Source organism: Salvelinus alpinus, chromosome 11 (assembly GCF_045679555.1).
Source record: "Salvelinus alpinus chromosome 11, SLU_Salpinus.1, whole genome shotgun sequence".
NCBI classification, from domain to species: Eukaryota; Metazoa; Chordata; class Actinopteri; order Salmoniformes; family Salmonidae; genus Salvelinus; species Salvelinus alpinus.
The window spans coordinates 54,854,127-54,876,000 of record NC_092096.1 but is presented as its reverse complement, the minus strand read 5'-3'; the positions used below and the strand labels follow the sequence as shown (position 1 = coordinate 54,876,000).

The following is a 21,874-nucleotide window of genomic DNA, read 5'->3' as shown; positions in this document are numbered from 1 at the left end:
ATCCCATTTCTTTCTCCCTCATACTCTCGGTACACTCTCTCTCTTTCTCTCTCTCTCTCATTTTTCTCTCTCTCTCTCTCTCTCTCTCTCACTCTGTCTCTCTCTCTCTTTCTCTCTCTCTCTCTCTCTCTCACTCTGTCTCTCTCTCTCTCTTTCTTTCTCTCTCTCTCTCACTCTCTCTCTCTCTCTCTCTCATTCTGTCTCTCTTCAATTTAAATTTGAGGTCTTTATTGGCATGGGGAACATATGTTAGCATTGCCAAAGCAAGTGAAGTAGATAATAAACAAAAGTGAACTAAACAATCAAAATTAACAGTAAACATTACACTCACAAAAGTTCCAAAAGAATAAAGACATTTCAATTGTCATATTATGTGCAAATAGTTAAAGTACAGAAGTTAAAATAAATAAACATAAATATGGTTTATATTTACAATGGGGGTTTGTTCAATGGTTGCCCTTTTCTTGTGGCAACAAGTCACAAATATTGCTGCTGTGAGGCACACTGTGGTATTTCACCTCATAGATATGGGAGTTTATCAAAATTAGATTTTTTTTCAAATTCTTTGTGGGTCTGTGTAATCTGAGGTAAATATGTGTCTCTAATATGGTCATACATTTGGCAGGAGGTTAGGAAGTGCAGCTCAGTTTCCACCTCATTTTGTGGGCAGTGTGCACATAGCCTGTCTTTTCTTGAGAGCCAGGTCTGCCTTCGGCTGCCTTTCTCAATAGCAATGCTCACTGAGTCTGTACATAGTCAAAGATTTCCTTAGTTTTGGGTCAGTCACAGTGGTCAGGTATTCTGCCACTGTATACTCTCTGTTTAGGGCCAAATAGCATTCTAGTTGCTCTGTTTTTTTGTTAATACTTTCCAATGTGTTAAGTAATTATCTTTTTGTTTTCTCATGATTTAGTTGGGTCTAAATTTGTTGCTGTCCTGAGGTTCTGTGGGGTCTGTTTGTGTTTGTGAACAGAGCCCCAGGACCAGCTTGCTTAGGGGGCTCTTCTCCAGGTAAATTTCTCTGTAGGTGATGGCTTTGTTATGGAAGGTTTGGGAATCGCTTCCTTTTAGGTGGTTGTAGAATTTAACGTCTCTTTTCTGGATTTTGATAATTAGTGGGTATCTGCCTAATTGTGCTGTGCATGCATTATTTGGTGTTTTACATTGTACACTGGGGATATTTTGACAGAATTCTGCATGCAGAGTCTCAATTTGGTGTTTCTCCCATTTTGTGAATTCTTGGTAGGTGAGCGGACCTCAGACCTCACAACCATAAAGGGCAATGGGTTCTATAATCGATTCAAGTATTTTTTGCCCGATAACAATTATTATGTCAAATTTTATGTTCCTTTTGATGGCTTAGAAGGTCCTTCTTGGCTTGTCTCTCTGCTCGTTCACAGCTTTTTGGAAGTTACCTGTGGCCCTGATGTTTAGGACAAGGTATGTATAGTTTTTTGTGTGCTCTAGATGGAATTTGTATTCGTGGTCCTGGCAACTGGACCTTTTTTGGTACACCATTATTTTTGTCTTACTGAGATTTACTGTCAGGGCCCAGGTCCGACAGAATCTGTGCAGAAGATCTAGGTGTTGCTGTAGGCTCTCCTTGGTTGTGGACAGAAGCACCAGATCATCAGAAAACAGTAGACATTTGACTTCAGATTCTAGTAGGATGAAGCCGGGTGCTGCAGACCTTTCTAGTGCCCTCGCCAATTCGTTGATATATATGTTGACGAGGGTGGGGCTTATGCTGCATCCCTGTCTCACCCCACGGGCCTGTGGGAAGAAATGTGTGTGTGTTTTTTTTAACCTATTTTAACTGCACACTTGTTGTTTGTGTACATGGATTTTATAATGTCGTATGTTTTTCCCACAACACCACTTTCCATCAATTTGTATAGCAGGCTCTAATGCCAAATTGAGTCTAAAACTTTTTTTAAACAACAAAGCATGAGAAGACTTTGCCTTTGTTTTGGTTGGTTTGGTTGTCAATTAGGGTGTGCAGGGCGAATTTGTGGTCTGTTGTACGGTATTTTGGTAAAAAGCCAATTTGACATTTGCTCAGTACATTGTTTTCACTGAGGAAATGTACAAGTCTGCTGTTATCTCCCAAGGTTGCTGTTGACGCATATCCCACGGTAGTTATTGGGGTCAAATTTGTCTCCACATTTGTGGATTGGGGCGATCAGTCATTGGTTCCAAATATTGGGGAATATGCCAGAGCTGAGGATGATGTTAAAGAGTTTAAGTATAGCCACTTGGAATTTGTGGTCATATATTTTATAATTTCATTTCGGATACCATCAACTGCACAGGCCTTTTTGGGTTGGACTGAGGGTTTGTATTTTGTCCTATAGCTCACTCAAGGTAATTGGAGAATCCAGTGGGTTCTGATAGTCTTTAATAGTTGATTCTAAGATTTGTATTTGATCGTGTATATGTTTTTGCTGTTTGTTCTTTGTTATAGAGCCAAAAAGATTGGAGAAGTGGTTTATCCATGCATCTCCATTTTGAATAGATAATTCTTTGTGTTGTTGTTTGTTTAGTGTTTTCCAATTTTCCCAGAAGTGGTTAGTCTTAACAAATATATTGTTAAGGTTTTCTACTGCTAAGTTACCATCTTCACTATTACAGTGAAATATTTTGTCCAGGAAATTGTCTAGAAGGGATTGCATTTGTTGTTGCCTCATAGTTTTTTGGTAGATTTCCACACTCCCTTCCTTCCATCTATACCATTTCATAATATTATTCAGTTCCTTTGGCTTTGATGCCTCATGACTGAACATAGCTCTGTTCAACTAGTGTGATTTTGCTGTGATCTGATAGGGGTGTCAGTGGACTGACTGTGAACGCTCTAAGAGCCTCTCCCTCTATCACTCTGTCTCTCTCTCTCTCTCTCTCTCTCTCTCTCTCTATCACTCTGTCTCTGTCTCTCTCTCTCTGTTTCTCTCTCAAGCTCACTACTCCTTCAATTGGGCTGAGCAAATATTGCTCATTACACCACGTTTATACTGTTTACCTCTCTGCCTGTCAGAAGTCAGGACAGCTCCGAATACGGAGAGGGGGATGAGGGAGGAGAGGAAGGAGAGGTAGAACATCTGGAACCGACAAAAGTTTTCTTCCGACGATCAGACTCCGAGAGCTGATTCGCTCGCTGCCATTCTGTCATTAGACTCGTAGCCTAAGCTCGATGTTCTAGCGTTCTCTGTACATCGTTATTGGAGGAGAACCTAGACGCTTGGCACGAGAGGGGATTCTGGCAATGACTAAGCATTCAACCCTATTGCGCCATACACACGCACGGAGACACAAATACACACACACACAACTCTTCTCCTGACTCATTTATGATTATTTCTGGCCCATCATCCCATCCCCAGCCTGTGTAGTCATCCTTTACTCTTGATCTCTGTTAAGACTCTTGAGTCCTCCTAATTCTGTCCCAGTCGTGGCTCCCATCACATTACATGTGTACTAATGTGGCATCGTTCAGTGGTCCTGCTGACCTAAATAGGAGTGACATTCAGCAGACGAGGGGGTAGGAGGTAGAGGAGGGAGGGAGGGATGGAGTGGAGGGAGGGGCGCTGGGTCGAGAGCTGGGGGACAGGGTGGAACGCGGAAGCTACTAAAAATAACCTTCGGTTCACTCGTTCGCTCTCTTCTCCGGTGAAGGGCAGGCTGGGATGGAGGAGCCATGGCACAGTGGAGAGAGAGAGAGACAGAGAGCCTGGCCCTCTTTAATGAGGTTGGAGGTCGTTGGCGTACGCACACAAATAAACACACACGCCAGAGTACCGGTCTGGTTTCCAGTTCCACAGTGAAGACGTATGAGTAAGCTGGAGACATAGGAGAGCTCAGTCATGTCTAATGTGGTCACCTTTCACAGAGCCACAGTTCGCTGTGTACAGGATCACAACCATGGGGCCCTGTACCTTTTATCATAGGCTAAGCATTAATCCATATTAATGAATTAGGTGGATTTCATTTCTGCTGCTACCGCCTCAAATGCCTCAATAAAAGTCCAAGGTTTTTCATTAGCCACTTAAACGCTGTAATGTTGGCCTGGAACAGAGGGGATGGAGGGTTGAGAGATGGATGGATGAATAAGAGTAAATTCATTTGAATTCAATCACTTTTTGACAGAACCCCTTTTGATTTGAACAAAACCTTCCATACATATTTGTAGAAGAGCTCGGAAAGTGACTTTGCCAAAGCATTCAAGAGATAAAGGTGCTCAAAGTTGACCCATTTTGCATACTCCATCATACCATGAGACATCTATATCCTTATCACTGGAAAAGATAAAAGGTTGAGATTTAAATAATTTAAAAGCGTACAAACAGGGTTGTCAAACTATTTTAGAATTTCTGAAAAAAATGTTTTGTAATAAAAAACATGCATTTATTTGACCAAATACGCCAATTATATAAAAACACGTAAACTCCGATTTTTTTTCCATATCCACATACAGTACCAGTCAAAAGTTTGGACACACCTACTCATTCTAGGGTTTTTCTTTATTTTTACAATTTTCTGCATTGAAGAGTAATAGTGAAGATATCAAAACTATGAAATAACACATGGAATCATGTAGTAACCAAGAGTGTTAAACAAATCAAAATATATTTTTGATTTGAGATTCTTCTCAGTAGCCACCCTTTGCCTTGATGACAGCTTTGCACACTCATGGCATTCTCTCAACCAGCTTCATGAGGTAGTCACCTGGAATGTATTTCAATTAACAGGTGTGCCTTGTTCAAAGTCAATTTGTGGAATTTCTTTCCTTCTTAATGCGTTTGAGCCAATCAGTTGTTTTGTGACAAGTTAAGGGTGGTATACAGAAGATAGACCTATTTGGTACAATACCAAGTCCATATTATGGCAAGAACAGCTTAAACAAGCAAACAGAAACGACAGTCCATCATTACTTTAAGACATGAAGGTCAGTCAATCCGGAAAATGTCAAGAACTTTGAAACTTTCTTCGAGTGCAGTCGCAAAAACCATCAAGCGCTATGATGAAACTGGCTCTCATGAGGACCGCCACAGCAAAGGAAGACCCAGAGTTACCTCTGCTGCAGAGGACAATTTCATTAGAGTTCACTGCACCTCAGATTGCAGCCCAAATAAATGCTTCACAGAGTTCAAGTAACAGACACATCTCAACATCAACTGTTCAGAGATGACTGCATGAATCAGGTCTTCATGGTCGAATTGCTGCAAAGAAACCACTACTAAAGGACATCAATAAGAAGAAGAGACTTGCTTGGGCCAAGAAACATGAGCAATGGACATTAGACCGGTGGAAATCGGTCCTTTGGACTGATGAGTCCAAATTTGAGATTTTTGGTTCCAACTGCCATGTCTTTGTGAGATGCAGAGTAGGTGAACTGATGATCTCTGCATGTGTGGTTCCCACCGTGAGGAGGAGGAGGTGTGATAGTGTGGGGGTGCTTTCCTGGTGACACTGTCTGTGATTTATTTAGAAATCAAGGCACACTTAACCAGCATGGCTACCACAGCATTCTGCAGCGATACGCCATCCCATCTGGTTTGCGCTTAGTGGGACTATCATTTGTTTTTCAACAGGACAATGACCCAACACACCTCCAGGCTGTGTAAGGGCTATTTTACCAAGAAGGAGAGTGATGGAGTGCTGCATCAGATGACCTGGCATCCACAATCATCCGACCTCAACCCAATTCACCGCAGAGTGAAGGAAAACTACCCAACAAGTGCTCAGCATATGTGGAAACTCCTAAAAGACTATTGGAAAAGCATTCCAGGTGAAGCTAGTTGAGAGAATGCCAAGAGTGTGCAATTTAAAAAAAGTAAAATCCTTGAATGAGTAGGTTTGTCCACACTTTTGACTGGTACTGTATGTTGTAGCTTACACCCTATTTTACACCATCAAACGGTTTTTGGTTGTGCGCGCCATCGGTCGAGACACAACATGGTCGTAAATACAGGGTGGGTGTCATGTTTAGGCTGATACGTGTACTAACATTTGAATAAAATGTAATTTTCAACTTTCAAATGGTGCCACAAAGATGGCCGGAGGTCTACACATCAGAGAATGTTGACTTGAATGGGAAGATCTGTTTTAAATGACACTGTCAATCATCCATAGGAAACCTGTTGAAATCCTAGAAAATACAGGTAATAGAATAGACATGACCATTGCAGTTGATATTCGATGGTGGGTGGACAGGCAGTCATCTTTGTGGAAGTAATTTGAAGTTCTAATTTGAATTCAATTGAAATGTCACTGGTATACCAGTTAAATTGTGTTTTTTTCCCTATGAATTTAATGACACCCACAGTGTTTTCAAGAGCATGTTGTGTCTCAGCTGATGGCAGTGCAACACTAAAACCGCAGATGATGTGAAATAGGGTCTAATCTACAACATATGCGACTATAAAAATACATCTGAGTTGACTCGTTTTGTGATAATTGAAGTTAAGGTTTAAACAAATATAAGGTTAAGGTTTAAACAAATTTTGGTAGCAGTACCACCAAAAACAAACTAAACAGTATTGGACTGAACATCAAAGGGGAGATGGTATATGAAAAAGCAGAGGTTGCCAATGAATTCAACTCTTTTTTTTACTTCTGTTGCCAGCAAGCTGGTTAGCAAGCTGCCCACCAGTTCTGGTTTGTATGGAAGCAACCAAGTCAAGAAGTATTATGCAGAGTTAGGGGTTCAGCCAAACTCCTTTTCTTTTGCAAAAGTAGCAACAGCCAAAACAGTCAGTATGCTGGCAGAGCTTAAATGCTCCAAATCCACAGGCCTGGATAATATTCCTGCAAGGTTTCTAATAGATTCTGCTGAGCAAAATGGCCCTTATATTACGCATATTGTTCATCTCTCTCTTGAACAAGGCACCTTTCCCAGGGACATGAAACAAGCTAAAGTTATACCTCTGTATAAGAAGGGGATAAAGTCTGACCCTGGGAATTATAGGCCTGTATCTATCCTCTGTGTAACATCAAAGATCCTGGAGAGAATTGTACATGAGCAAATGTATGAATATGTTAACAAACAGGGTCTAATGTATGATTTTCAGTCGGGTTTTAGAAAAACATACTCCACTGATTCATGTCTACTTTACTTGACTGACTTCATCAGGAAAGAGATTGATGAGGGAGATCTGTGTGGAATGGTACTGCTTGACCTACAGAAGGCCTTTGATACAGTTAACCACTGTCTCCTAATCTCCAAACTGGAGGCACTGGGGTTAAGCAGTATCCCTCTAGGCTGGGTAAAGTCCTACTTGTCAGGTAGGGAGCAAGTGGTAGAGATGAATGGTTCACTGTCTCAGGCAAAACCAATGAGTTGTGGCATTCCGCAGGGGAGCGTGCTTGGGCCTCTGCTGTTTTTATTGTATATTAATGATATGAAAGATGCTTGTTTTTGCCGTCTCTTTTTTTATGCGGATGACTCTACACTTCTGGTGTCTCACAAAAGTAAAACTATGTTGGAGAGCATACTTAGCACAGAGCTTACTAACATTAGCATATGGCTTGGAGATAATAAGCTATCTCTGCACTTAGGGAAAACTGAAGCAATTATTTTTGGATCCAGACCTAAATTGTGTAGGTTGTCTGAAATCAGAGTGGGGTTAGGGGGTGAGGTGCTGACTACTAAAACCTCTGTTAGCTACTTGGGATGTATCCTTGATGGAAGCTTGGGAGGTGTGAGCATGGCCAATAAGGTGCTAGGGAAGGTTAATGCCAGGACTAAGTTTTTGGCTAGAAAGTCCAAGCTGCTTGATAAGGACTCCATGAAAGTGCTAGCTACTGTCCTCATTCAATGCCATTTTGACTATGCTAGTACTTCCTGGTTTGGGTGCTTATCTAAACTTATGAAGGGGAAGCTCCAGGTAGCCCAGAATAAGTTGATCAGGGTAGTATTGAAGGTGAGTCCACGTACTCACATAGGCAGGAGCTGCTTTCAGGAACTAAACTGGCTGCCTGTTGAGGCTAGGGTGTCCCAGATTAGACTAGGTTTGGTTTACAGGAGTATTTATGGTTCTGCGCCCAGATATTTAAGTGATTACTTTCCTCGTGTTAGGGATGCACACAATCACAGCACCAGATCAGGTGTTGCTGATGTGTGCTTATACAGGTTCAGGAGTAATGCTGGGAAAGGTACTTTCTTGTATACTGGAGCCTCAGAATGGAATGAGTTGCCTCTGCCTATAAAAACAACATCCTCTCTGGACAGCTTTAAAAATAAAGTAAAAATATGTTTGATGTCTTCTGTGCCCCTATGATGTAACTGGAATGATGAGATAAATGTTCTTCTTCTCTGTTTTTGTTTAATTATTTCACTGCCATACTGTGTTTGATCTTGTATAGCCATCTTGTCTCAAGAGGACCACAATGGAAATAAGTCCCAGACTTTATTGTGTGTTATCCTCGATGATTTTATTCATGTGCATGTATGGCTTTTAAGTTTTATGTGTGCTTGTTTTTTTAAATGGTCGAATTAATAAACTAAACTAAATATATATATATATATATTTTAAAACTTTTTTTCAAGAAATAAGAAAATAGTTTGACCACACTGTAAGCTTTTAAAACGCAACCGTTTATATGTCCAGTGATGAAAACATGTACGGAAAGTTTTGTTTAATTCAAAAGGGATGCTGTTGAAAAAGTGACTGAATTCAAATGGATTTACCCAGAAGGTATTGAGAGAGCGGAGGAGAGGTAGAGGAGATGTAGAGGGCCATGTAAACGAACAAGGTGGTGGAGGGATGAGAGAGAGGGATGAATTTAGTTTTAAATCGTTGTATTTTTATTTGAAGGTGTATATCAGCTTTAATACTGCAGATAGATTGGGGTTTCTATCAAAATAACTGTTTGCATCATTTCTAAAATCCCTTATTTTTTATCATATATTTCCCCCCAACCCTACCACCCCTCTCCTGATGAATAAATGAAGGTATCGACAGAGGAGTGTAGGAGAGGAGAGGTAGAGGAGAGGTATAGAGGGCAATGTAAATGAACGAGGGGATGGAGGCCAGGTATGGAGGGATGAGAGGGAAGGATGAATAAGAGAAGGTATCGACAGAGCGGAGGAGAGGAGTGAGGAGAGGTAGAGGGCCATGTAAATAAGACATAAGTGGCGGATGGAGGGAGGAAGGGAGGGGGCTGCTGATTAAGAGTGAGAGGAGCTTTGAGGCTTTCAAGAGGGTGTCCTGAGGTGAGCTTTGACTTTCTTTATAGGGTTGAATTAAACATGTGTCTCTGTGGGCTGAGCCACTCCTGACAATGACACACACACACGCGTTCTATAACTTCTGTATTCCCACGTGCTCCGCCACTACAGACGTCCAAAACGCAGGACACGCATGTGTGTGTGTGTGTGTGTTGCACCGCTCTCGTCCATGCATTATGCAACCCTTTTTGTTTTATATTTTTAATTAGATTGTTGTTTATGCTGTTAAGCATGATGGGAGATTGTGCATCCCTCCGATGAATTATAAAGCAAGGTTGGCTGAAGAAAGAGAAGCGAACAGAGGGAGAAAGACATAAAGGAGAGGTAGAATATGCCAGAGGAGTGAAGGATAGAGAGGGGAGAAATGGGAGAAAGGGGGAAATGAAAGCGTGAGCTGAGTGTATGTTTATTTATTTACCCTTTGTTAAATCAGGCTAGTCCCATAGCAACTGATGCTGTGCAAGCAGAGTCAGGCAAGAGATGACTGGCTGTTAGAACAACCATCCCTCCGCTCACGGTCTCCTCCTTAACCCCCGTATCTCTCTTTCTATCGTGCCTCGTCCTCTCTTCATCTGTCACTCTCTATCACATGGGGCCCATCGAGCCCTCTCTATCCCTCTCCATCTCTTTAAATACCAGCAGAGAGAAGACTATGGCCCTTTACAGCTGCATCCGACTCCCCTCATTTCCTCGCCCTCCCAGGCCTGACTCGCCCCGCTCCTCGCCTCTCAACTCTGTCATCCAAAGGCTCATCCAGCAGCCACTTACTCTCCTCAATCGTCCGACTAATTAATTTGGATACCGAGCACACCACACAAGAGAGTTGCCACGCTTCCAAGACTCAGACAGCGCTGAAGGCGAAGTGAGAGCTCTGGGATAAGGAGGAAACGGAGTCAGGGGGAGCCCATCCTGCATAGTGAACGGGTACTGACAATGCCTTTAGCATAAATTGTCTTCTAATAGCTTGGCGAAAGCAGATCTCAATGGACAATGATATGCACACACACACACACACATACACACACACCAGAAAACAATGGCTGTGGAGACATCTCATAGATATAGTTCAACAGAGCTCCCAGAAGGTCACATTTCTGCTGTAGTGCCCTACATCTCCCCATCGCATGCCTGCTGGAGCCCTGCCCTGGCCCTAGGGAACCAGTGTCGCCCGTACCGCCGTACCACAGTGCGACAGCCACGCTTACAGTTTAAACATTAACAACAGACAGAGCCCCTCTGAGCTTTTGTCTTCCACCGGAATGAGCTTAGGCTCTCCGCTGGATGGAAGGAGCGGTTGATGAGGGAGGGAGGGAGAGATGAAGAGACAAGAGAAAGTGGTGGTCTATTTATATGGGAGTCACATGAAGTTGCCTGCTAATGTCACTGTGTGACTGTAATTTCTGGTGTCAGTACGACAGTGGTGAGACACGGTGCCCATGTTAGCTGCTGCCGTGGAAACAGGCTGTTTACGGTCAGGCCAACAGGGACTAACTGACATCCTCCTCTTAAAAGAGAGAACTTTACATGCAGTTATTTAAGGAGCAGGAGGAGAGGTAACCTGATCCTAAATCTGTATTGCCAATGGGTGACAATAACCATAGGAGTAGGCAAGACAGTACAAACAGATCTGGGATACGTCTAGGAGAATTCTCCCTTTCTTCAGGCTGTTAACCGTGGTGTGTAGAACATTTGTCTTCCTAGAAGTGTGGTTATTCACTAGTTTTAAGTCTATTTCTGTTAACTGGAAGATAAGGCACCAGAGAACCTTGGAATGATTGACGATGGCGAAAGAGAGGGAGGGAGAGCGATGTAAACAAGGGAGCGAACGTCCAAAAAGAGAAGGATGACCTGAGAAAGGGAAAAAGAGTGAGTGACAAATGGAGGGAGCAAGACAGAGCAGGATAAAATAGAGGCAGGAGGGGCAGATGAGGGATGTGGATGAGGGATGTGGATGCCACAGAGGTGGCAGAGCGGCGGCGAGAGACAGTGATGAAGTGGTGGAGGGCGGAAGAGAGGAGAAGAAGGGACGAATAATAGATGAGGACAATAGAAGTGCATTAGAGAGCAGGGGGTGGTGAGCAGAAAAACAGGGACTCTCTCACTGTCCGTCTCAAGGGCATGTTGACCATGACCTCAAGCAGACAGATTGGGAGGTGTGTGTGCGTCTGTGTGTGTGTACGTGTGTGTGGACAGGCCGTGAGAGCACAGGAGGGGGGGAACAGAACAGGGACACGCATCGTGTTAAATGGAAGCAGTGGATCCAGTTGTCCACATTAAAGCAGGTGACACAAACTGACAAGGTCCCTGTCCTATGAATAACTAGCCCTCTCTTACTGCTACGTCTACTTCCTATAGAACAGTCTCCTTTCTATTGAGTCTCATGGAGGCATGAAAATCACTTTCAAAACCTAACTGCTAAAAGTCTGGTATAAATGTTTTGCTTTATGTGAATAATATCAAATTGTCTGTGGTTCGTATAGTGAACTGTCAGATGGGAAAAGATTAGATTGCGAATCATTTTCAGCAAAGGTGGTCGTGTTCACAACAGGCTACCCAGAATGCACGAAAACAGCATCCTCACTCACTTCTCCGTCCTCGCCCTCGAACTCCCTCGGCTTGTACCCCCTCCCTGCCCTCTTTCTCCCCCCTACGCACCTCTGCCTCCCCTCGACCTACCCTCCCTCCCCCTGCTACCCTCTGTGGTAGCCTGTCATATGGCGTGTGAGTGGTCCTCTGTTCTGCGTGTGGAAGTAAAAACTAGCTGTCACCGTGACGATGCTGCATCTTCCTGTTGGAATTCATATGAAAGGCACAACAAAGGAGGTGGCTGCATGGTGAGGTCACGAGTCATAGAACCATCCTTCGTACATTATTCATGGGACACTTCCCTGCCCGCCTCTACGATACACACACACGGCAGCTCCAGACATCGCGTTTGTACCGACACGTCGCAACAAGGTCATCCGTCAGCGTTTGATTGAATTTGGGAGAAAATATTTTGGTTTTGATAGACTGTACATTTTGTTTGTTTTGTTTATATTTGTTTTGACGATTTGCGACTTTGGAAGATGGCAGGGTTTCTTTTCCTCGCTCGCCGTATGTCATTGCATCATGACATTTTTAAATCTGCTTCCACTCCACATTGTTTGGACTTTGCTTGCATAATTAAGCAGCGAGGGAAGCAGACGCCCTGAGATGGTGTCTCCTGACGCGGGACATGTTCTCGAGGAGAGTTAGGAGGTTGTAGTTGGGGAATTTAATTGAGTTTTGTGTCAGTCCATGTCCAAAGTACTGATTGTCTTTCTCTCTGGTTTATGTTGAACACAGAAACAGCTGTCTACACTGGGCCTGACCGAAGCCTGGGACCAGAAGGCCGCTGATTTCTCTGGGGCTTCTGTGGCCTAGGGCCATAGAGAGAGGAAAGGGCTCCATCTAGGGGCTGTCCTTCACTGGGCCTCCCTGGAGCTGGGCTCTGAGGCTGGGGAGGGAGCGACCGAACTGGGGGGCGAGAAGGTGGAGAAGCCCAAGCTGTTCTACGCCGACCACTCCTTCATGGTCCTGGTGAGGGACAACACTACAGGGGCCCTGCTACTGATGGGGGCCCTGGACCAGGCTTGGGGGCCCGCCCTGCATGATGAGCTGTAGTGGGACCTCCGGAGACTACATGACAATTATTGGCCCCTCAGACTCAGAATCTCTTTCTCTCGCTGCACTCACAGACACACATGCTGTTGCAGTTGGGACTGACAATCTGCCCCTCTCTCTCTCTCTCTCTCTCTCTCTCTCTCTCTCTCTCTCTCTCTCTCTCTCTCTCTCTCTCTCGGCTCTCTCTCTCTGACACACATTCACAAAACCCAGCCGACTATCAGACAGTTAGACATTGTGTTTTGTAGGCTGACTGACTGGCCCATTGAGACTGGCACTGCCACTCACTGTGACACATTATCAGGCTGCGACTAGCTGGCTGTCACGTCTTTACACTGACGAATAACACCCCCTCTTACGGCACACATGAATGATAGTAATGGACAGAAATACTGAAAATACTAAGTCAGAGAGACTGGTACACACAGACAGACAGACAGACAGACAGACAGACAGAGGCACACACACACACACACACACACACACACACACACACACACACACACACACACACACACACACACACACACACACACACACACACACACACACACACACACACACACACACACACACACACACACACACACACACACACTGGTCCTCTCTTGTCACTGGTGAGAGAGTCCACAGTAACAAACTGACAAACAAGCTGACATTCTGACAAACCGATCCGGCACCAGTTGACAGACTTTAACAACAACAGGACTCTAACAATCACAGACGGAGACACTGAAACACCCTGAGTCATTCCAGGAGACAGGCGGAGGTAGGCAGACCAGGTGGCGTGGCGGGCAGATGAAGGGTGCTCTCTGTGGGCCAGATAAGCTGGCTAGAGGCACCCCCTCCCCTGGTCCCCTGGGCGTCTACTGGAGGAACGATTGTTGTGTGTCAGTGTGTGATAGATATGATTGTGTGCTCCTGTGTGTGTGTGTGTGTGTGTCCTTGTGTGTTCTGAGAAGAGTGATCGCTCAGCCAAGTGGTTATTGATGGGCCTGGCTTAATGTTAATGTCTCTAATGAGCCAGAACTGCTGTCAACAACACAGTGGGACCAGGAACCTTTTAACCTTTTAATTCCATCGGGACCAATGGAGGCCAGGGATTTAGCATTGTGTCACAAAGTTGTAACCAATCTCTGGAGACCAACCAGTTAACTTTAATGTAGCTCATTTTATTATGGACTATTGATGTCAACGTCAGTGTTATATGAATTCGTATTTCTTTTCGATGTATCACAATAGTGCAGGGTGTGTGTGAAGGAAAACTATCAACTGCTAAGAGATGGCTATGTTGCATGCAATTGAGTGGGCCGTTTTTCGTTTTTTTTTTTATAGCATGAAACATTGCTGCACTGCATATTGTTAGCCTTTCATCCCCCAACGCTTCAGCGAGACAGCTCCTCATTTTCCATGTCAACAAATCTGTTATTTTTCAATTTTGCGTTGCATTTCTCAATCCCCACACCTGCATTTAGCACTGATAGAGCAGTTAATTGAGGGCACATAGGCAATTGTTGCCAATTGAGTTGAGACAACAACAACTGTTGACAGCAGGCAGCAGTGATATAGACAGAGTGCTGCGTTAAAAAAAAAAATCTAATGAATCATCCTCACACTAAACTAGATTGGCTAGTCTGGAGCTTCAGAGGTCTATGAAACTAGCTTTAGAGGCTAGAACACACATCAAGATAGTGAGCTTTGAGTCTAGACAAATTGCAAACTGATAATGAGGGCCTAGAAGGACCCTTAGCCCCCTTGGCTCTCTATGGCTGCTACACTTACCCAACAAACTTCCCGTCCCAAAGGCTCCAAAACAAGCAAAGGGAAATACGTCCTTCTTTTCATCTTGACAAAAATGAATTATTGAGAAATAGAACGAACGAATGGGGGGGAAAGGACTCTCTCCTTGCCATTCATCTTAAAACAGAATGTGTCTCTGTGTGTAGGTATGTTTTATTAAAACGTTTTAGCCTCTCGTTTTCTGCTGATTCCAATGGATGCCTTAGTGCTTTGCTAGTCACACAGACATCCAAGACGGCATTATTACTTCTGGAGGGCCTGCAATGTTTGTTACCAAAATGGAAATATGTTTCAGTTTCTTGGGGGGTAAACGTGAAAATGGGTAGAAACATCTGTCCTGTTAGGGGGTCATGTAATATGCTGCTCAGAAACCATCCTGTGGCCTGCTAATGCACATTTGTGAAGTATCTGATATTGTAACACAGCACTACTACTGCTTTGCTAAGCTACTAATTCCGAAGTACAGGGCTGCACAGTCAAGATTTAGCGCCCAGAGTTTTTCTCCTGACCACGTGACCCAGGGCCCAGAGTTTCTCCTGACCGCGTGACCCAGGTCCCAGAGTTTCTCCTGGCCGCTTGACCCAGGGCCAGCACCCAGAGTTTACCTTGATCAGTCTCAGATCACATGGCCAGGAAAAACTCGGCCCTAAATCAAACCATAGTCTAACAGGAACACAGGTAAACAAACCCATTTTTGTTTATCTCTTATATAACAGTTTGCTGTTGTTCTGGCTGTGTGTGGGCTGACTAAGCCTCACTGCAGTAGTAATGTACAGTATAAGGTATAAAGAGCAGTGGCTGAGTAAACACAAGGCTCCATTGACAGGAGGCTGATGAGCCTGCGGGCTGTTGTGTGTGTGTGTGTGTGTGTGTGTACATCAGTCCTGCTCACTCCTGCATTAGCCCTCTTGCTGACTCAACTTCACGTTCTGCTCAAAAGCAGCTAGCAGAGAGCAGTTGCACCAACCAACCTAGCCCCACACACACAAACACACACACACAGACTGTGAGGAATATGACCTCTCAAAATAGTGTATTTAGTTACCTTCTGAGATGCAGTCAAATCTCAAGGCACATTGAGTCAAATACCGACACAGCTCTAAATGTGTTTTAAATGTACAGCTGTATCATTCTGTTTCTTTTGACGTGTCTTGAGACTGTATTCCTCCATTTCCTCTGGTGCTAGAGCTACAGCACGATTAATCAATAGATGCATTGCACCTTCAAGAAAATTTATGTTTGTGTAGATGTTTCCAAGACAGCATAGAAAGACTGAACAGTTAACTCTCTCTCTCTCTCTCTGAGAGAGGCCACAGAGCACAGCCGTGTTTCTAGATATCAGACTATCTGTGCGTAGAATAGAAAAGTATTTGAGTTGAATGCGTTATGGGGTTGAGTGACATTATCACAGGCAAAAGCTTCCAACATAACATATGAAGGGGTTTAGGGAATTTAAAATTTAATATATATATTTTTTAATAAATAAAAAATAGAAATAGCGGGCCATGAACTTCAACTCCCCTGCTGCTTTTTGTCAAGGTTCAGCTTTGAGCTGCCTGGGCCCATTTCCTGATGCACAAGAAAGGGTTGAAGGAGTGCACTCTCCGTCTCGAGGAATCCCAGACGTGGTACTTACCCTTTCGTGTAAAAAGCAAGTGGCTCACTATGGCTGTGTGATCCTCAAGGGTCAACGAATCGAAAGGAATCTTACTGGTGCCTGTCCATTTTCGCCTTGTCCATTTTAAAAACTTGTGGATGTGGAAAATGGTGAAAAGTGAAAGTCAGATTTGTTAGACTGGAAAAATGTGTTTCAAACTTGTTTCATCCTCTTAGGAATTACATGTTGACATTTGAGAGGGTTCTTTGGGTAGGCCTACAGTTTATTTTTCCCTATCCAATATGCCACTCCATCCTTACATGATTGATACATTGGAGGAGAGCAACAGAGGAATTCAGACAGTGAATAGGCCTACTACAGTAAGGATGTATTTTGTTATATTTAAATGAGTAGATGCCCCCATGGCCTTGATTTTTCCCAGTTAGCAATGTTTACATTGGATATGTCCAGTCCAGTTTAACATTCATAAATCAAAATGTTTCAATGGCTAAGCCTTGGCATCCCAGGGACTCTCCCTGCAGTGAGTCAGATTCTCTTTCAAAGCATAATATGTATTGTTTTTATCAACAGGAATGTCATGTGTCACTTTCGCTACAGAAAGTGACACATCTAATGCTGATCAATTTTAAAATTAGCATTCACTTGGTTGGCCTACCGTGATTTTGTAAAATGTGTAGTGACAGTTGGTTGTATTCACTCAAACATGGCATGCTCACTCAGTAATTATTCTCTGCCACACCTGCCGGATTTCTCACTGTGCTGTTTGATAATGAAATCAATGTGATATGGTATTTCTAATGGCTATTTATCTGAATTTGTACGCGCATATTTTTTTCCACGAACCTTTCCTACATCTGCATCAGAATGGGGTAGCCTAATTATCATGATGACGAGATAACATATTGATAACGTTACCGTACAATCAATTGGAAATCATTCGTTATCAGCAAATTGGGACATGAAAGCTCACATCCCATCAGTGTAGAGGGCTTGTCTTCTCGTGAGGTGCGACTGCAACAAGAAAGGGTACGAGCATGTGGAACACGTGCAAAGCAACCCCCTCTCGTGTGCCGTTTCTATGGAGACGTGTCTACAAGCGCGCCTCTACAAAGCCGGAGAGTGGAGACAACAACCATCGAAGAAACCGATAAAGTTGTCTAGCCAGTTTACTTCAAAACTATTTTATCACGCCATTTCGTATCTAGTGGTTTTAGAGCATGTAAGAATGAACAGTATTGGTGTAGGTGTTATAGCTAGGTAAATCATTAAACACGTGGAGTTGCAGACAGTTATTACCTGACGGAAGGTAAGGTGGTTGTCAAGTAGCTAGCGACGTTACTGTAGCTACCGTTACCGTTGTTAGCTAACTCTATTTGGTCTGCAGCTAGCTAGTGAAATGCTGAAAAGTAATTCTACTCAATATAGAAATGTACAATTTTGGAAAGGAAATTATGGATTTATCATGCCTTCAGAGGCAAACCCATCCTGCAATAAAATAATGACGAGCTTATAAAGAAAGAAATGTGTATCAAGTTACATTAGCTAGCTACAGTATGTTCAATATACAGTAGCTAAGCATTTTTTATGCTCACTTGACTGACACTCGTTAACTCCAACTGGGACAATTCTTGGTGGCTTTCCTCTGCAATAACCGTCCACTGTTTGACATTAAATCCCAGTACTGTATCCCTAACAGTTCGTTCATCTCTGCCAGAAGCAGACTCAGTCTATATTAATGTTATTGATCACTGTCAACTTTACCTGCTCCCTCCCATTTCACATCTAAAGGGAGGGTGTATTTCAAAGGGTTTTCTGCTAACTTTCTTTTTATTACTCCCTTTCTCTTCTTTCCTCAATAACCTGTCTCTTTTATTACATAGCTACAGCCCTTAGAAACGGACAACTTGGGAACTTAATCAAAGTTTTAATAAAGACATGGTCACCCTGCCAGCTTTGACAAGTGAGGTGGCTGGCTAAACCAGAGAGGGGATATCAGCCCCAGATAGATAAATAGTTCATGAACCTGTTGCCGTTTTGAGTTTATTACTTTTGTCTCAGATGTTTCCTCCAGACAGCAGGACTGTCTGTCTCACACAAATTTGCAAGCATTTACTCCCTTGGCTGGACCACCAGATTGTCCTAGGGAAAGGGGGATACCTAGTCAGTTGTCCAACTGAATGTATTCAACTGAAATGTGTCTTCCACATTTAACCCAACCCCTCTGACTCAGAGGGAGTAGGGTTTCCTATGGAGGGGACTTAAAGGCTCTGTTTATTCACCTTTACTGAGTCAGTGTATCAGTATATCTTTCTTTTTTTATTCTCCTCTCCTCTACAGCTGACGACAAACATCAGCGGCTGGTTCGTTGGCCATGGCGGACCCAGAGACGCCCCGCTCGGGCAAGTCCTCGGGCAAGTCCAAGCGCTCCAGCTCTGGTAAGAGCAAAAAGGCCAAGAACCAGAGCATCACGCCTGCTCCCGAGGAGAGCCTGCCTGAAGACAAGGAGACGCAGCCTGGAGGTAAAGGCCTAGAGGAGACATAACCAAACCTGAGTGCCAGGAAGTCTGTTTGTGTTATCGTGCCAACTCCTTGTCACTCATTGTCCACCCTCTGCTGGGTCGGAACAACAGGATGCATCCGGTGTTTAGGGGAAATGGAAAGAGAGCCTGTGATGCGATGTCCGCTTTTGGACTTTAATACGGTGACACTCTTAACTCCTCCTCCACATTTACTGGATTGGTTGAACAGTGCAGAAGAGAACATCCCTTACAACAAAAAAATATATATCGTCATGATCAGAAAGAAAGAAACGCCTGCTACATTAAGTTCCTCATTGTCATACCGAACATGTTTGCCTTGAGAAGGACAGCAATAGAGTTGGCAGGATTACACAAAGAGATCGTAGACCAGGATAACATAACCAAACCTGGACTCTATATACTAACTAGTCTAGCATGTCACGCAACCAGGCTCATGTTCAGGTGGGTGCGATCAACGCTATAAACGTTGCACGTAGAAATATTGTATTGCGTATAGAGCAGCTTGCCATTGTCTTACATCAGACAGCGTGTCCATTCCGCCTGCACTGATCTGTCTCGTTTCTCGCAACGGACAGTGGGATAGATGAAGAGTAGTCCGGCTACAATGGGCTGTCTAACGTTCACAAATATTACCTAGGCCACATCGTCTGTTGCTGGACCCCATTTCTGCCTCAAAACAGTCTAAATGAATCTAAGCTAAAACAAAACATCTGTCAATAATGCCGATGTTTTTTGGTGAAGAAGTCGGCCCATTTTACATCTAGCTCAGGATTATTTTTGAAATTTGACTATGGGCACAAAGGCTAGCATAAATGTGTCCAGCAACAGCTGAGCCACTCACTGAAATCATCTTTGACTGAAAAAATGCTTTAAGATAACAGTCAGTTCCTCTTAATTGTGGAGCTGCATGTCTACAACTTCAGGGTAGTTTAAACAGGCTAAGCATGCTTTTCATGTCAGTGAAGAACGAGCTAGCCGGCTGCGTCAGTAAGCTAGCTAGCAACAACCATTGACATTAAAACAACAGTTAGCTACACAGCTGATCAAGTCACTGCACTGGCAACCAATGTCCTTGCACAGAATTTGTGCAGGAAATAGCAACCGTTTTCCCCCCCCCCTCACTATTTAAACACTGTCACACGTTAAAAAAAATAAGATTTTTAGCTAGTTGTTCTGCCAGTTTCACTGAGAGTCATATGAAAGTGCAGTGACATATAAAAAAATTAAACATTTGTTTACATTATTTGAATGGCGGGCGCTCAATATTTCAACGTGAATATGAGTTCCACGTCCTGCAAGGCAGTTTGGTTGATGGAGGAGTGACATGAGACAACAACAGCAGGAAATGATTCCTTTTCTCCACGTCATCTGGAAGCATACGCGATCTGTCATGTCAGTCCGTTCTCCATAATGTATTTCTACCTGAGAAGGTTGTGCCCTGCTGAACATGTCATCAGGAACCATGCAACCATGCAGCTTGTTGTCTTCACTGCTCAAACGATCCAAATGACTCAATTAGCTATTTTTACACTCATTGATTCGGTTGCCAAAAGGTTATTCAAATGACAAGGCATAAAATAGATTTTGCAACAGATACTTTTATCCGAAATGTCTAAATTATGTCATGAAGTTATTACAGGAGCAGACGTTTATCGGCGTTGAACTCGTAGTCAATTAAAGGTTAAATAAAAGAGAAAGACTGCGGAAAGTAATGACTGCACCCCCCAGAATGACAGAAAAGAAAATAGCAGAGATTATCTTGACAATACAGAAAATAAGATGTAGTTATGAAAATCGTGAGTCGGCCTGTCGCAGTAATTACATATCCTTATTGAAATGTGTTGTGTGTGTGTGTGTGTGTGTGTGTATTGCGCGTGCGTGCGTTTGCCTGTGTGTGTGACGCACAGAGGAGATTCAAGAGGAAAGCAGCCAAGGAACGGCTGTGACCGTAGAAGAAGTGGACACGTACACCGTGGGCCTGGTAAATCCATCATGATACTGTATCCCCCTATAGCGAATGTCCTGTCAACAGTAATGAATTGATTGTCAAATACAATGTAGCATCAGAAGACTTACACACGATGGTATCAAATTACACCGTGTCTCCATTGCAGATTAGCACACACACACACACACACACACACACACACACACACACACACACACACACACACTACAAAACGTCAAAAGACAGTTTCAGTCTATTGGACACAATGGTATAATTGTGGGGAACAAGAGGAGGTGATTTGTGAGCAGCTGGTCAGTGAACCTGCACAGTCACTGTCTCTCTCATCAATTGAATTAATATCATTAATTACCACTCTGAACACACACCCACCCACACACACAGAGATGGCATTTCCATGCAGTGACCGTAGCCCTGTGGAAGATGGCAGCAGCTGTGGAGCGTAGGGGGCGGGGGTGGTGTAGCTACAGTGTTAGTGATCTAACTCCCATCCGCTACACAGTCTGCCTGCTAACATATTCTACATTACAAGACAGCAGAGCAGAGCACCACAGCCCTGTATCTATCCGCATGGTAATATGACCATGATATATTTGGGTACTAATAACAGATTTTGGGGGTAGGCTAGCTGTTTCTCCTCTGTCCTCTCCATAAAGAAATGATACTGTGTGTTGTTATTATTGAAAACGCTTCTGGGGGTTTGGAATTGCATGTTGAGGAAGACCGGATGGTGGAGGGGTATGTTGCTACTCAGTGACATTAGTGAGAACCTCTGTGACAACTGTTGTTGTAAAATGGGCTTTATGAATACATTTGATTGATTGATTGTTTTCTTGTTTTAAGTTTTTCACCTTTCCCTTTTTTTCCTCTCCAGAGGACGCTGTTTAAAAACCGCGTGGCTCTGACTGGCATGTCTAAGCTGCCTTGGTCAGAGGAGAACGAGAAAGCCCTGGATAAGTTCATCATGGACAGCTCCAACAGGACCCTAGTGGTCTACCCAGACCCCTACGATGGCCTCCGGGTGGAGTACGCCATGCCATCTCAGGTACAGCCTCGATAACCGCTCATATTGGGTCAAATCA

At 43.6% G+C, this 21,874-nt stretch overlaps 2 protein-coding genes across 2 annotated transcripts in view; both read left to right on the top strand.

The window, feature by feature from the left end:
- Positions 1–12,868, top strand: part of serpinh2 (serine (or cysteine) peptidase inhibitor, clade H, member 2) — a 32,974-nt gene extending 20,106 nt beyond the window's left edge. The window contains 1 exon segment of the mRNA XM_071331388.1: positions 12,551–12,868. Coding sequence (XP_071187489.1) covers positions 12,551–12,868 — 318 coding nt within the window.
- A 5,762-nt stretch (positions 12,869–18,630) lies between these two features.
- dnah2 (dynein, axonemal, heavy chain 2) overlaps positions 18,631–21,874 on the top strand; it is a 234,077-nt gene continuing 230,833 nt past the window's right edge. The window contains exons 1-3 of the mRNA XM_071331387.1: positions 18,631–18,805; positions 20,734–20,807; positions 21,667–21,837. Of these exons, the coding sequence (XP_071187488.1) occupies positions 18,658–18,805; positions 20,734–20,807; positions 21,667–21,837 (393 nt within the window). The 5' untranslated portion in view covers positions 18,631–18,657. The remainder of the gene's footprint in view (positions 18,806–20,733; positions 20,808–21,666; positions 21,838–21,874) is intronic.